Source organism: Salarias fasciatus, chromosome 16 (assembly GCF_902148845.1).
Source record: "Salarias fasciatus chromosome 16, fSalaFa1.1, whole genome shotgun sequence".
Classification (NCBI taxonomy): domain Eukaryota; kingdom Metazoa; phylum Chordata; class Actinopteri; order Blenniiformes; family Blenniidae; genus Salarias; species Salarias fasciatus.
The window spans coordinates 33,751,688-33,765,897 of NC_043760.1; the positions used below are offsets into that span (position 1 = coordinate 33,751,688).

General features: G+C 49.3%; 1 protein-coding gene across 1 annotated transcript in view; it reads left to right on the top strand.

The window, feature by feature from the left end:
- The window catches only part of man1a2 (mannosidase, alpha, class 1A, member 2), a 136,291-nt gene that overhangs the window by 40,937 nt on the left and 81,144 nt on the right, over positions 1–14,210 (top strand). The window contains exon 3 of the mRNA XM_030111875.1: positions 12,956–13,217. Coding sequence (XP_029967735.1) covers positions 12,956–13,217 — 262 coding nt within the window. The remainder of the gene's footprint in view (positions 1–12,955; positions 13,218–14,210) is intronic.

Here is a 14,210-nt window from a genome sequence, read left to right on the forward strand (position 1 = left end):
GGCAGTGGGGGCGCTTCCAGTCGATTGGCGGATGGAGGGTGGCCTCGGTGACGACTGCTTTGGCAGGAATGTCAACGCCAAGGCGAGAGACGTGTCCGAAGAGTTGTAGTCTTCTTCTCCTGATGATGGTCGAGAGCGGTACGGGATCACCGGCTCCGGCGTATACAGCCTCGTTTCTGACGTGATGAAACCGTCTGATGCCGAGAATATTACGAAGGCAGTTGCGGTGAAAAGCGTCCAGTCGTCTTGTTTGTTCATGCGAAAGTGTCCATGTTTCACTCCTGTAGAGGAGAACGGGGAGTACAACTGAATTTAACAGGCGTATCTTGGTGGCTAATCGGTTGTTGCTGTGTCGCCATACGGGGTGCAGGCGTCCAAAGGAGCTGCGGACCAGTTGCAAGCGTCTTATGATCTCTGAGTCGGAAGAACAATCGGAAGTGATTTTGGCTCCAAGATAGATAAACTCATCTTCTACCTCGACTTGATCGTTGACAGCAGTTCGAAGTGGTTGTAAGGGGGGTAGGAAGGCGGAGAGGGATTGTACCTTGGTTTTGCCCCAGTTTATAGTGAGTCCGAGAGGTGTCGCTTCTTCCTGAAGGATGACAAGAACATCAGAGACGGTGTCGATAAGCTCCGCGAACATAACAACGTCGTCTGCATAACAGAGGTCAGTGATGCGGGAATGGCATTGAACTCCGGTGTCTGGGCTATGTGCTAAGGCGCTGTTTATCCAGTAATCGACTGCTACGTTGAAGAGGTTCGGGGCAGCGATGCATCCTTGACGAACTCCAGATGTCGTTGTGAAGGGATTGGATATTGATCCATCTGCGTGGATGCGACATGTAGTATCAGTATAGAGGTCTCTTAGGATGTTAATGTATTTACTTGGAATGCCAATGCCCTGAAGGAGTAGCCATAAAGCTGAGCGGTCCAAAGAGTCAAAAGCACCTTTAAGGTCGACGTAAGCTGAAAATAGCGCTTTTCAGTATTCTCTTCTTCATTGAGCCATGATCCGGAGAGCAAGGATGCAGTCAGTCGTAGAGCGACTAGGAGTGATCCTGCCTGCTGGGGACGCCTGACCGAGAGAAGGTGTGACCGGATGCGTTGTAGTAGAACAGAGGTGAATACTGGTGTGGCGACTGTGTGTATTACATGTGTCGGGTAAAAATAGCAGAGGGACAGAAAACATTAAACTTGAGGTTTAGATTTAATTTTTTTCACATCGATTGGAAAAATAAAATCGAATTAATCGAATTAATTCGATATATCGAGCAGCTCTAATGGTGCTTCTCGTACATAATCTTATTAACTTTTGGAAAAAGCCTCCATCATTTCTGGTAAACACAATTTAAAAACTCTCTGGTTGAATAAAAGTAACTTTGAGCCTAAATTTGCCTGGAATAGGAATAATTTGGGGCTTAAAGGCGCTATCCGTGATTTTAATTTAACCACGACGAGAAAAATGCTTGTGTCCTCATGTACTAGCAAGTCCATGCTACATTTCTGTGAAAAAAAAAATCACACATTAATCAGCGTGTTTTGGATGTCTGGCCCCGCAAAGCGCTGCCTGAGGATTCAGCGTGACGCCCTCTCTGCTCCACTGGCAGCAGCAGCAGGGGGGGGGGCGGGGCGGGGGCGGAGCCAGGCCGTCTTCAGGCTGCCTTCAGCGCGTGCACGACACCGGTAAACAGACCAGCATGGAGGCCGAAGGAGCAACAAGCTACTGTCTGCATTGAACATGTAGTGACAGGGTGACATCTGGTTTACTGAGACGTTTATTTTGAACAAAAAGAGTCGAAGTGGCTTCTGCTGTTTCCTCCGGAGGATTGTGCACGCGTACGGGATGTGCATGTAGCGTCGTGCACGCTGAGCGGGAGCAGAGCGGAGGGGGAGTGGGAGGGTTTTCTCAGTGTGAGGAACCAGTCAGAGAGCTCGGGGGCGGAGCCAACATTTCAAACTGAAGTCAGGGCTCAGAATTGTGCAGAATCACGGAGAGCTCCTTTAAGTGTGTCTCCATCATGAAAACCATTCAAACCAATGAAGTGGCGCTGTAACTCTGCACAGAAATACACCAGAGAAGAAGACACAGAGCATGGAGTTTCACACTCCGCTGCTCTGAAAAGAAACGCAGCACCAGAAAAATGAGCTTTATTAAATCAAGAAACATCAGCAGCTTCTGCAGGACACTAGGAGACGGACTGAAAAAACTGTATTTTGACGACATTTCGGCTGTTTCCTGTCCGCTAAGACTGGAAATTGCCAGTAAAAACTAGTCTGTCGTCCACGTTTGTCAAGGTGTCCGCTGTGTTAGGGGTGTGCTTCAGCTAGAAATGATTTGATCGTGATTTAATCTTGTATGCTACTAGTTTCATTATTGCTGCAGATGAACAGGAATGTTGTTTCATGTGTCATGATTGCAGTAAATGTAGAATACAGTAGAACCTGTAATTTGTGGGGATGTGTTTTGTAGTAGAAACATTTTAGTGCATGTATTAGAACAACCTAAACCACAGGGAGACTTTCTGGAGCCCCGCATGAAACACCACTTTCAGTTTTCTGTTGAGGGCAGAGACGTACCTTGACTTAAGATTTGCTCAATAGACTTGAAATAAGAACCTTTTTTACACACATACATATGTTTGTTCAGAGGATTTTCATGAGCCGCCGTTGCTCTGTGTAACTTGTTCTTTCCATTGACTGGAAATCACGATTCTTTCTAAATTTCAACTTCAGTTTATTTAAGCTGTATTTCTTTGATTAACAATCTTTTTCATGTGTGAAACACCTTTTGGAGGTAATAACTGCTGGCTCTGCTAGCCTCTGATGTATCAGTAACCAGTGACGGGAACCATGGGACCAGTTCAGGTGGAATAAAGCCGATGGTGTTAGTGCCCAGGTCAACATCAAGCCAAAATACACTGTGTTTCTTCTCAATGTGTTTTAGCTTTGACGACTTGGCGTCAGGCCATCTGTTCTCGATCTGTTGCGATCTGCTGAGACGCTGACCTGTCTGCTCACATCTTTGGGCGTCATGAAAACGTTCCCCGCCACCCTGTTCTGTTCTCCGGAGAACTCGGCTGGTGCAGCGGCCAGATGGTTCTGCCGGGCTCTATCGCTCCCTCCAGGAGCAGCGGTGAGGAAACCTGGAGCAGCTGCTGCTGGCAGCGGTTGATTCACTCTGTGGGTTAGTAACGGGGAAGAACACCTCTGACAGAGAGACGCTGTGTTTCCTTGAATTCTTCCTCAGGAGCCTTGGCTCCTGGACAGGCTGTGACCGTCCTGGAACACGCTCGTCCAATGAGGCTCATGAAAACAGCAGTCGATTTCACAACGTGAGAAAGTGATAATAAGACACCACCTCGGCCTTTTCTCCCTCATGACCCCCCCCCCCCCCCCCCCCCAAAAAAAAAAAAAAAAAAAAAAAAACAGTTTTGGACTGGGCTAGCAGGTGCAATGCTGGTTTTTGCATGTTGTGTTGATAGTAGCACACCCTGCTGCCCCAAACGGGACTGGACAGAGGCGTGGACTGCAGGCCTGCAGGACTCCAGCAGGCCTCTGGAGCCTCGGCAGCAGGTCTGCCTTCCAGTCCGCTGGCAGCTGGCTCAGACACCAGGGCCGCTTCACAGGTCCAGAACGGATTCACAGCAGAAGATTCTGTCACGCAGCAGGAGCTTCAGCCATAGATATATGGCCATAGGTTAGAGCTGGGTGATACATCAAATTAATTCGATTAATTCAATTTTATTTTTTCAGTCGATGTGAAAAAAATTATCTCAACATCAGTTTGTTTTCTGTCCCTCTGCCCTTTTTACTGGACGCGTGTCATACACACAGTCACCACACCAGGAGGACTGGCGCTGGAGCACAAACTCCTGTCAGTACAGCGCCGTAGCGCCTCACAGAAAAAAAGACAAAAAAAGCGTATATTGGGAGGCGGCTTTTATGAGCTTTCTTCAAAGACGCAGCGGTCATTAAAGGAGACGGGTTTAATGGAATACAGGTCATTATTAGAGGATTTACAGTATGATAAAAATGAAAATGAAACTTAAATTGCGCGTTTTGTCTGCGCTGAAATTTGATCTGTGTGGGATTTTTTATAAATTGTTTATTTTTTCTTCAGTTTTCCTTTTATGTCTTTATTTCAATGCAGTGCCCATGCAAGTGTTTTTGTTACAATTCCCTCAGTAATAACGATATTGCCTATACAGTTAAATGCTGACGATTCGGCATTCCATAAAACATCCTGTTTTTGAAAACTGTTTAATTGTGCTTCTTTACACAGAAAAAAATTTATTAAAATCGTTTATCGGATTTCAAGCCAGAAAAATTGAGACTGAATTTTTTGGCTATAGCGCCCAGCCCTACCATAGATATAGCTGCTAGCATTAACCCCACTGTAATAACCAGCTGTATTTCCACTGGATGCATTTCATTGGTGGCTTGACGTCCTGCAGCTGCAGCAGAGTCTCAGCTGATCCCACAGCGGCTCTGTTTTCTCTGCATGCAGCAGCCAGCAGGCCAGGACTGGACCACTACCAGTAGAGCCACAGATGACCGGATGCTGGTCCTCCAAAATAAACGTTCCCCCTTGCACTCTGCAACACATATTTATCTGGTGGGGACGATGAACCTCGGGATCTGCTCAGGTCCAGTGGAAATACAGCCTTTAATACAATGGGGGCTGATGCTAGTAGCATATCTATGGCCATATGACTATGCTTGAAGCTCCTGCTGCGTGACAGAGGTTTCCGCTGTGCAGCCGTTCTGGATCCATAACAAAGCAGTGCTGAATGGATCTTAGCCTCCAGAACACTCCGCAAGACAGCAGAACCATCACTGTCATTCCGTTATTAAAGAACTGATGGTGAATAAATGCAGTTGTTTCCGTTTAAACCTACACTAAGGAACTTTTCAACCTTAATAAAACATTTTAATATCTTTTGTATCTTATGATACATCGACTTACCACTAGTTGAATGACCCTCTGTCACGGCGTGAGGGCGTCAGTATTGCTTTCACTTGGACTGAGCAGCTGTGAGGAGGGTGGTAGGAACTAGGGCTGAACGATATATCGTTATCATATCGATATCGGGATATGAACATTCAGGACATTAGTTTCTCAAAATCAACGATATCAGGATTTCCCCTGCTTGCCCTGCGTGTCAGCTCGCCCATGCACAGGTAAGGCCAGCCAATCACAAGCCTCGTTTACTGGTTGACAGCTGATGGCAGAGGGCGGCTGCAGAATCTGCACAAACCAGTTTGGTGGTCGTGGCAGTGAGTTCTCATAAATAAAACTGCTTTTTTTTTTTACATCCTTTTGGATTATGATGTTTTTATTTTTATGAAAAATGCTTAACTTTCACTGAATCCATTGTAATATATCGTATCGATATCGAGATATCTGGCATGGATATCCAGATATGAAATTTTGCCCATATCGTTCAGCCCTAGTAGGAACCCTGCTCACTGAAACACTCCACATGTGCGGACTGCTTTACGGCATGCGTCACATCATGATAGAACATTGTTTATCCATTAGATTCATGACCTCGTCGCTATCCGTCCTTCACACAGCCACTGGAAACAAACGAAGGCGAGTTCAGTCCGACAGCACGCCACCGGGAGCAGCATTTTACCACGCCACACGCTAGGCCTCATGGGAACTGTAGTATTCCTTCAGGCAAAACACTACCGCTTTGTCCACTGGCGCCGCCAAAATCAACAAACACTGAAAGTTCCTTAGTGTTGCTTTAAATTAATTTGAAAATGTATCTAAGCATCGCAGCAGAATTAATCCAGGTGTGTTTGAGCAGTAATTAGAGTAGTTTTCTTACAGTCATCCAAGCATAGTTACGTCCTGGACTATGAAATCGTTCAAAAAGGCTCTAATTTTGTCGCTAAGATGGAATCGACTGCAGCTTGTTAACATCTTAAAGCAGAACTATGCAACTTACCTCAATAAATGTGTTTCAGAATCCCTGTGGGGGGAAACAGAGACTTGTCACGGTGATTGGCCGGTCCCTCCACTCCCCCCGGGGTCTGTCCTGAAAACAGCGCCTGCAATTTCAGAGGAGCGACCCGACTACATCTGAGAGAACAAACCTGCTTTACGGTAGCGTTAGCAACGCCACCCTTAGGTGCTCACAGATGACAGAACCAAAAAGACAGAAAAAAAACTTTGTCTGACGAGCAGAAGAAAAGGAAACGGGAGTGGGACGCTCTCTGCATGCGGGGTGGGGGAGGGGAGGTGATGTGGAGAACGTTTACAACAGTGAGCTTTCACAGGAGACCAGTAGGGGGAGCACCAGAGCAGATCTTGCATAGTTCTGCTTTAACAAAGCATGTCTTAACATCGGGTCAAATACAAAATCACACACATTAAATACACAAAACTCCAGCATTTGGTCTGCATCCATGTGCTGTGAGACTGTAGCAGTGACAGGAAGTGTTAATGAACGGCAGCGGCGGCAGCGGCGGCAGCGGCGGCAGCGGCGGCAGCGGTGTTTCCCTCCTGCAGCTGAACGGCTCAGCGGTCTCACTCCAATCACTCAGTTGATTCTTTAAACGTTTGCTGCCAGTCTGTGACCTCTGCTCTCCTGTGTGTGTGTGTGTGTGTGTGTGTGTGTGTGTGTGTGTGTGTGTGTGTGTGTGTGTGTGTGTGTGTGTGTGTGTGTGTGCGTGTGCGTGTTACCATGGTTACATCCCCCCAGCGTCCGGCAGCAGGTGTGCTGTCGGTGCAGAAGCTGTGCTGAGCAGCACGTTTCATGAGGATCGCTGCAGGAGTGTTACCTTCCAGTGTGGATGTGGACCTTCTGGAACATTCTACTTCTCGGTTCTGTGTCCCTTCATCAGGATTCAGGCGGTCTAAAGACATGAAGCGCGCTTGGTTTTGGTTGATTAACCACTTCCTCTCCATGTGAACGTCCTCTGAGTCTCATGTGGTGACCTGGAAGCAGCCGGTTCAGAGGCCCTGGTGGTGTGTAGGATAGGTTCTGGTCTGACCACGGCGACGCTCCCGTCACTGCAACCGTCACATTCTTCCTTCACACTCCTCCGGTACACACACGTCTCTGAGCATTCAGCCCCGGCTTCATTGGAATATCACCTTTGGATGCATGTTGCCGAGGGCGTGCCGCGGCGGGCGGCGGCGAGCTGAGGAGGAGCGAGACGTCACCCTCCAGGGTTCCTCTACCACACAGAGACCTTCACACAGAGGACACAGAGACACCCCTGGACGTGCCTCCCAGCCTCGCTGTTCAGAAAACACGTGTCCACAGAGCCATACACTCCTCCTCAGTGGCGTGAAGAGCGTGGCGGAGTCTTCATCAGTGGCAGTGAGCTGCAGTCTGGATGTCCATCACTGGTTCCCAGGACCCTGGTGGATCAGAAGCTCTGCTGGCTCTGGACCAAGTATGGTGATAGTCCTGAAGTGCAGCGCTGTGTGAGGAGTCTCCACTCCTTCAGACTGGCTGTCCGTCCTGTGTGTTGCTTCTTGTAGCGGTGCTTCTCGTCCGGTAGCTGAGCGATCCTCTCCTTTCTCACAGACGCACTGTGTGACTGCTCCAGTTCCCGGCTGTCAGGGAGAAACGTGGCGGTGGCGGTCTCCCAGCGACGGCTCTGGCCTACATACGCTGCTCTCCCAGGGCTCCTCTTCATGTGGAAGCTCGGCTGTTTGACAGCTTCGACCTGCTCGGTCGCTCGCTTACTCATTTTGCATTAATGGTGAAAGCTTGTCATGATACCAGAGCGCCTGAACTTCTGGAGCTTCATGGAATTAGGTTTTTTTGCTTATTCAAGTTATAAATCAACTCAATCCAAGGTCATGGGCCGGGTTTCAGTCTGGTTTAGTCTGGAACGGGCCAGGTTGACAGCACAGTACTCTGCTCCAAGTATTCATACCTTTGTTATTGTGTGAAACATCTCCCGTCTGCTCTCAAAGCTCTGTCTACTGACTGCAGCTGGCGGCAGGCCCTGGCTCCTCGTTTCTGCAGCCTGCAGCGTGTCGATACTCACTGTGTGTGTTCAGTGTTACTAGGATCTTGATTGGGAAGAGCAGCATTCTGCAGAGCTCTGGATCTCACTGTGTTGTGTCTGCCAGTCTGGCTCAGACTGGGAAATCCTCAGTGGAGAAATTAGAGACATCAGTGAGTTTCACTCAGCAGTCCCAGGTTCTTCTTATCATGTTGATGCTGTGTGAAGACGTCCTGGGGGTCAGCCAACTCCACTCCCCCTTCCACCTGGGATGTGGAATGGAGTTGGCTGACCTCTAGTGTTGGGTCCGATACTGCAGGAGGTGTTGGGTCTGCTCCGACGTAACAGGAACCACGTCAGCTTGGACACAGGTTTTGGTTTTCGTCACTAATGAGCAGTGGAATGGGTGCTCTGTCTGCCCCTCGGCTCACTTTCTGACCGGCGTGTTTGTCTGGGCGGAGACTGGACCATCGAAGCGTTCAGTGCTGAGCTGTGGGGTGATTGATGGTGTGTTGGTGTTCTGGACGTTCATCCACCACGGCCCCCAGTAGAGCAGAGTTTGTCGTCTTTCAGGATGTGGCGGTCCGTTCTCGTCCTCACCATGCTGACACTTTCACACAGCTTCCTGCTCATGTACATAAACACACACTCTGCAGGACTCTCATTAAAGAAACACACACTTAGTACTGCTTACTGGTGTTTGACCTCCAGCTGAGACCACTTCAGCCTCAGATGGACTTAACTCCGCCCACTTTTCCACCGACCCTCTTCTGGAAGGTCATTCATGAAAAGACTCATTCTCCACATAGATCCATTTATTTTCACCTTCAGCCCAACAAAATACACACACACACACACACACACACACACACACACACACACACACACACACACACTGGTTTCGTGTGCTGCTGTACCTCTTCACTGGTCTCACCATTCTATTCCGTTCTGATTGTCTTATCTTCAGTTCGGTCCCATGATGCATCACTCTGTTACCTTCCCATTGTTCTTCATCACTGTGCACTCATCAGCACTTTTCCCATGAATGAAAAAAATCGGTGACATAAACATGAACTCTTTAATTTAGAAAATGACAGTAAGACTGCAGGTATATTGACACCAGTAAAAGACTCAAATAGAACGAGTCCAGAGCGGCGTGGCGAGGAGCGACTGCTGGGAATCAGGAAACGGCGCCACAAAATACACAAAGCGTTGTCATTCACGGTGGAGCGACGGCAGCGTTTGATGAGTGGGAGAAGACCTCCTGCTCTGCCAGAGAGGACAGACGGTCAGGGGCTGGCCACGCAGCTAGCACGTACATAGACAACGTGAGACCTTGGACTGGGACACTGGACGGCTGGGACGCCACTGGACGCCACTCTGGTCGGGACTGTGCAGCTCGTTTACCCACAGATCAATGCACTGGCGTGGAACGTTGACTGGAACCACGTGCACGCCTGCGGACGCGCCCTGTGGAAAGCACGGCCGGGCCTGAAGCCTGGAGGAGTTCTGGGTGAAGGGGGCTCAGACCTGAACCACCTGGGACCTCCTGCTCCCTCAGGGGCGGGCCACCGCCCCCAGGTCCAGGGTGGGGAACGGTCCACGTACCAAAAGGTGCAGGGGGCATGTGGAGACCCGTCACAGGGCCCGGCGCCCCCCGTTGGGGGGGTGGAGCTTGAGCTGACAGCCTTCAGTGGAGACAGAGCAGGCCTCGCTCTGAGGGGACTGAAGGATTTCACTGCCACTTGATTCCCAAAAGACAAATCTGTTACTTCCTTCAGTTAAAGGAGAGTGAATGAAATAATTCATTCTTGATGTTTTTTCATTTACAAAATAAATTCCATCATAATTAAAATGGAGCTTTCAGTGAAAAAGATGAAGATTTTATTTCTGATTTTCATCACTGTGTCGAGCTGTTACATCCACCTCGCTCTTCACATTCCATGTCCATGTTAGCACAGTCAGCTGAACGCTGTAGAGCCGTCCACTGAACCATGACGGGACGCCTCGTCCTCCGACCTGTGAGCTGCAGGAGCTGCTTCCTGGAGGCGACGGGGCGTCCGGCTGCTGTGCTGTAGTGCTGGATCTCTGTGTCTCGCTGGACTTCGCTCTGAAAGCCTGGCTCTGTGGGGGTCATTCCTGGACCGGGGGCCGATCAGAGGCCGTCCTGACGGCATTTCATGGTGGACACTGAGACTCACCCACATGAGCATGTGTGGTTCAGTCTGCTGTTCTAAGGATCGACCAATAATCGGCCTGGCCGATAATATTGGCCGATGTTGGGCATTTTTTTCCACCAATAGCCGATAGAATAAATTCATTTAAAAACAGGCTCTTTGGATCATATATGCAGCCGTCTCTCTCTCTGCCTGAAGCCACTACTCTGGGCTGTGGAACAATGTCCCACCCACAGCTACATTTCGAAACCAAAATATTAGTTTTTACTGCAGATGAATATCGGTTCGACGTATCGGTTTCGGTTTCCATAAGTGCCAATAATCAGCATCGGCCCTAAAAAAGCCATTTGGTCGATCCTAGGCATGTGCCGATATGAAAATTTGATATCACGATATTGGTGGCCCAAAATATCACGATTCACGATATTATCACGATATTTGGCGCGTTGCTTTTAATACTATTGAAAATGCCCCAAAACACTGTGAAATCCATCAACATCTGTCAACAACACTGTGCATTTTAACATGCCTGAGCACATTTTGATAAAGTAGAGGGAAAAAATGAAACTTTTACTCTCGCCTATTTTTTTTTCCAGATTCCATACTGAAAAACACCATGATAACAATGAAGCAGCCATAAAGCTGCCACTGACTGCATTCAGCAGCTCCTGGACTACAACTGGACCAGGTTTTTATGAGATCACCATAAAGCACACAGATTTTATAGTGTTTAGTTTGGATAGAACCAGGAGAACCCTTCATTTGGCCATTTGGAGACCAACCTATGCCAAACTATAATAAGTAGGTTTATAACTTATTTGAAAGGAATCTGACTTTAAAATACTTTTAATTTCCACTACAGGAGTCTGTATGCAATGCAGCCTTTGGCTCTGATATTTAGCCACTATATCATACATTTCTGCACAGTTTTTGTGCAGAAACTTATAATTTTGCACAGTATTGTGCACAGTATAAAATACTTTTTTAATAAATGACTGAGCCATAGCATTGAGTTTCCAACTGAAATATATTTATAATAATAAAATCAATACAAAAATAGCCAATTATATGACAGGGAAAACAAAAAAAAAAATCCCCTTTGCAACATGTAAACACATGAAGAAAAAAACAAAAACAGTGTGCAATGAGCTGTAGAAACACACAATGAAGATAAATGTGCACGTTTCAGAATAAAAAATTGCCAAATATCACAGAAACAATCACTGATTGTGTGTGTCGCGTGTGTCTCGCTCTGCGGTGCGCACTGCTGCGTCTTTTAGAACCACGATGGCGGCGGCGCTCGTGCGGTTATGCTAAAAGATGTCTCCCAGCTGGATGATGCCTCAGTCACATGTATCATATCGTACGTACGAAAGCTCACCAGCCGCGAACGAATGTCAACAAACTTTATTTAAACTCCCAAGATTAACGACAAGCCCACAAGATGGCGACAATAACATTCAGGCGCATGACGCGCTGTCACTACTGCAGAGGATTATGAAGTTAATTTTGGTCAGAGGAGAGCGTGGATAGATGGAAAATGACCACAGAACGGTAAGGAAATAAAACATGTTGTGTTTGGTGTGAATAGCTTTGAGATTTGGTGAAGAAGTGTGTGAGAAACGTGCAATCTGAGGCGCTGGCTGTGAAATGTAAAGATCGGTTTTGGGTTTGTTTTGCCGCTGACGGGAGGCGGTCGGCTCAGAGAAGATTCTGCCTGGTGTCTCTTAAAGAGCAGCTTTTCTAGTTTCACAGGAGGCCCAGTATGTTGGGGTGGAGCAGACGGATCTCTGGTTCTGTTGCGTTTTGTGTCGGGATGTGCGCTGAGGGGGGCGGTACAGTGTCTGTCGGGGCGAACGCGTTAATGCCTCGTTTTAATCATCCTGGCATAAAATTACTTACTTTATGGGTTTTCTGTGGATGTGGGACTTTTGTGGTGGTTTGCAGTACATTTTGCTGCAGAGGCTTTGAGACCTTGGGTAAGATCAATAGCTGTTTCAGTAATGGGCTTGTCTCCAGATGAAACAGACGATATCTTGTAAATGACGTGATATGATAATCTCGGCTGTCCAATATCGTAAATCGCGATTATATCGTAAATTGGCACATCCCTAGTCGATCCTTATGCTGTTCTAGTGACCTTTAGGCTCCACATGCTCACATGTTGAAGCCTTCGGAGTGTTAGTGGATCTATGTTGAAGCCTGTGATCCGTTATCTGACACAGGGAGCAGCATGTGGACCCCAGAGCCTGGAGGACCCTCTTCATTGTGGGTTATTAGGAACATGGTTTGTTTGGTGTGGTAGTGGAGTCGTGGTATGCCGGTTCTTTGCCCCGGTCATTTAAACAGCATCGAAGCCATCTGGAGCTGTCTTTGACGTTGGTTAGAGGTGGAGAAGACCAGAGTGGCGTCCTGCCGTCCCCTGAGCTTCAGCCTCCCTGCTGAGACACTTCCTCATGGAGGACAGTGGTGTCGACACCCTGCAGCCTGTCGCTCCATGTGGAACCGGGTCTCCGGGTGTCATCGGGAGCCTGCTGGCCTCGCTGCAGCTGGCAGACCCGAGCAGTGAGTTCCCATTACATTCTGAACTCGCCTTATTTTCTTCATAACGATCCAGATATGGACGGTTGGGGTTCCCACAGAGAAGCGCCTCCACAGACCTGTTCACACACTGCTCACCCGTGATTCCTCCCCACTGCCTTAACCAGACCAGATAGCACTGTGTGTGTGTTCACTGTGTGGCGAAAACTGAGGATCTGAGCTGTGCATAAAGGACTCAACGTGTCCCCCTTTCTGTCCTGCAGGGAGGAGGAGGAGAGCCTGCGAGACAAGATCCGCGCCGACCACGAGCGAGCGCTGCAGGAGGCGAAGGAGAAGCTGAGGAAGTCCCGCGAGGAGCTGCAGAAAGAGATCCAGACCGAGAAGAGCAAAGTGGTGGAGGACCTGAAGAAGAAGGACGCCGGGCCGAAGCCCCTGCCGCCCGTCCCCATGCCCAAGGTGGTGGGAGTCAGCGACGGCGAGCCCACGGAGCCCAACGTCAAAGAGAAGCGCGACAAGATCCGAGAGGTAAGACGCTCTGTCCACCAAACCGGGGGACGTCCCTGTGAAGACAGGCAGAGACCTTCATCTGTGCAGGACCAAGCCAGTCTTTACTGTCCAGAACGAGAGGTCCCGGAGCTGGACGTCTGTAGTCCAGATCCTCCTAGTCGTCGTTCCAGTCCAGATCCTCCTGGTCCTGGTTCCAGTCCAGATCCTCCTGGTCCTGGTTCCAGTCCAGATCCTCCTGGTCCTGGTTCCAGTCCAGGTCCTCCTGGACTTGGTAGTTTTACAGTCACCATAACAACAATCCAACCTGGTGTTCTGTCCATGTGAATGTCCGTGTTCTCATTGGTAATGTTCAGAGTGTTTTGTTCTCCGTGTTCTCCACTGCTGTGAGCTTGCCATCGATCACCCTGAACCTTGAGTTCTCTTCCTGAGAGAGCTCATTATGCGAGGAGTGTTTATCTGGAGAGCCTTCAGTTGAAGAACACTTGGTTCCTGGGTTCTCCTCATGGACATTGTCAGTCTGATGAAGCTGAAGTGGTCCCTGAGCTGAGCCGTCCTCCCTCGCTGAGCCGTCCTCCTCGCTGAGCCGTCCTCCCTCGCTGAGCCGTCCTCCCTGAGCTGAGCCGTCCTCCCTCGCTGAGCCGTCCTCCCTGAGCTGAGCCGTCCTCCCTCGCTGAGCCGTCCTCCCTCGCTGAGCCGTCCTCCCTGAGCTGAGCCATCCTCCCTGAGCTGAGCCGTCCTCCCTGAGCTGAGCCGTCCTCCCTCGCTGAGCCGTCCTCCCTCGCTGAGCCGTCCTCCCTCGCTGAGCCGTCCTCCCTGAGCTGAGCCGTCCTCCCTCGCTGAGCCGTCCTCCCTCGCTGAGCCGTCCTCCCTCGCTGAGCCGTCCTCCCTCGCTGAGCCGTCCTCCCTGAGCTGAGCCATCCTCCCTCGCTGAGCCGTCCTCCCTCGCTGAGCCGTCCTCCCTGAGCTGAGCCGTCCTCCCTCGCTGAGCCGTCCTCCCTCGCTGAGCCGTCC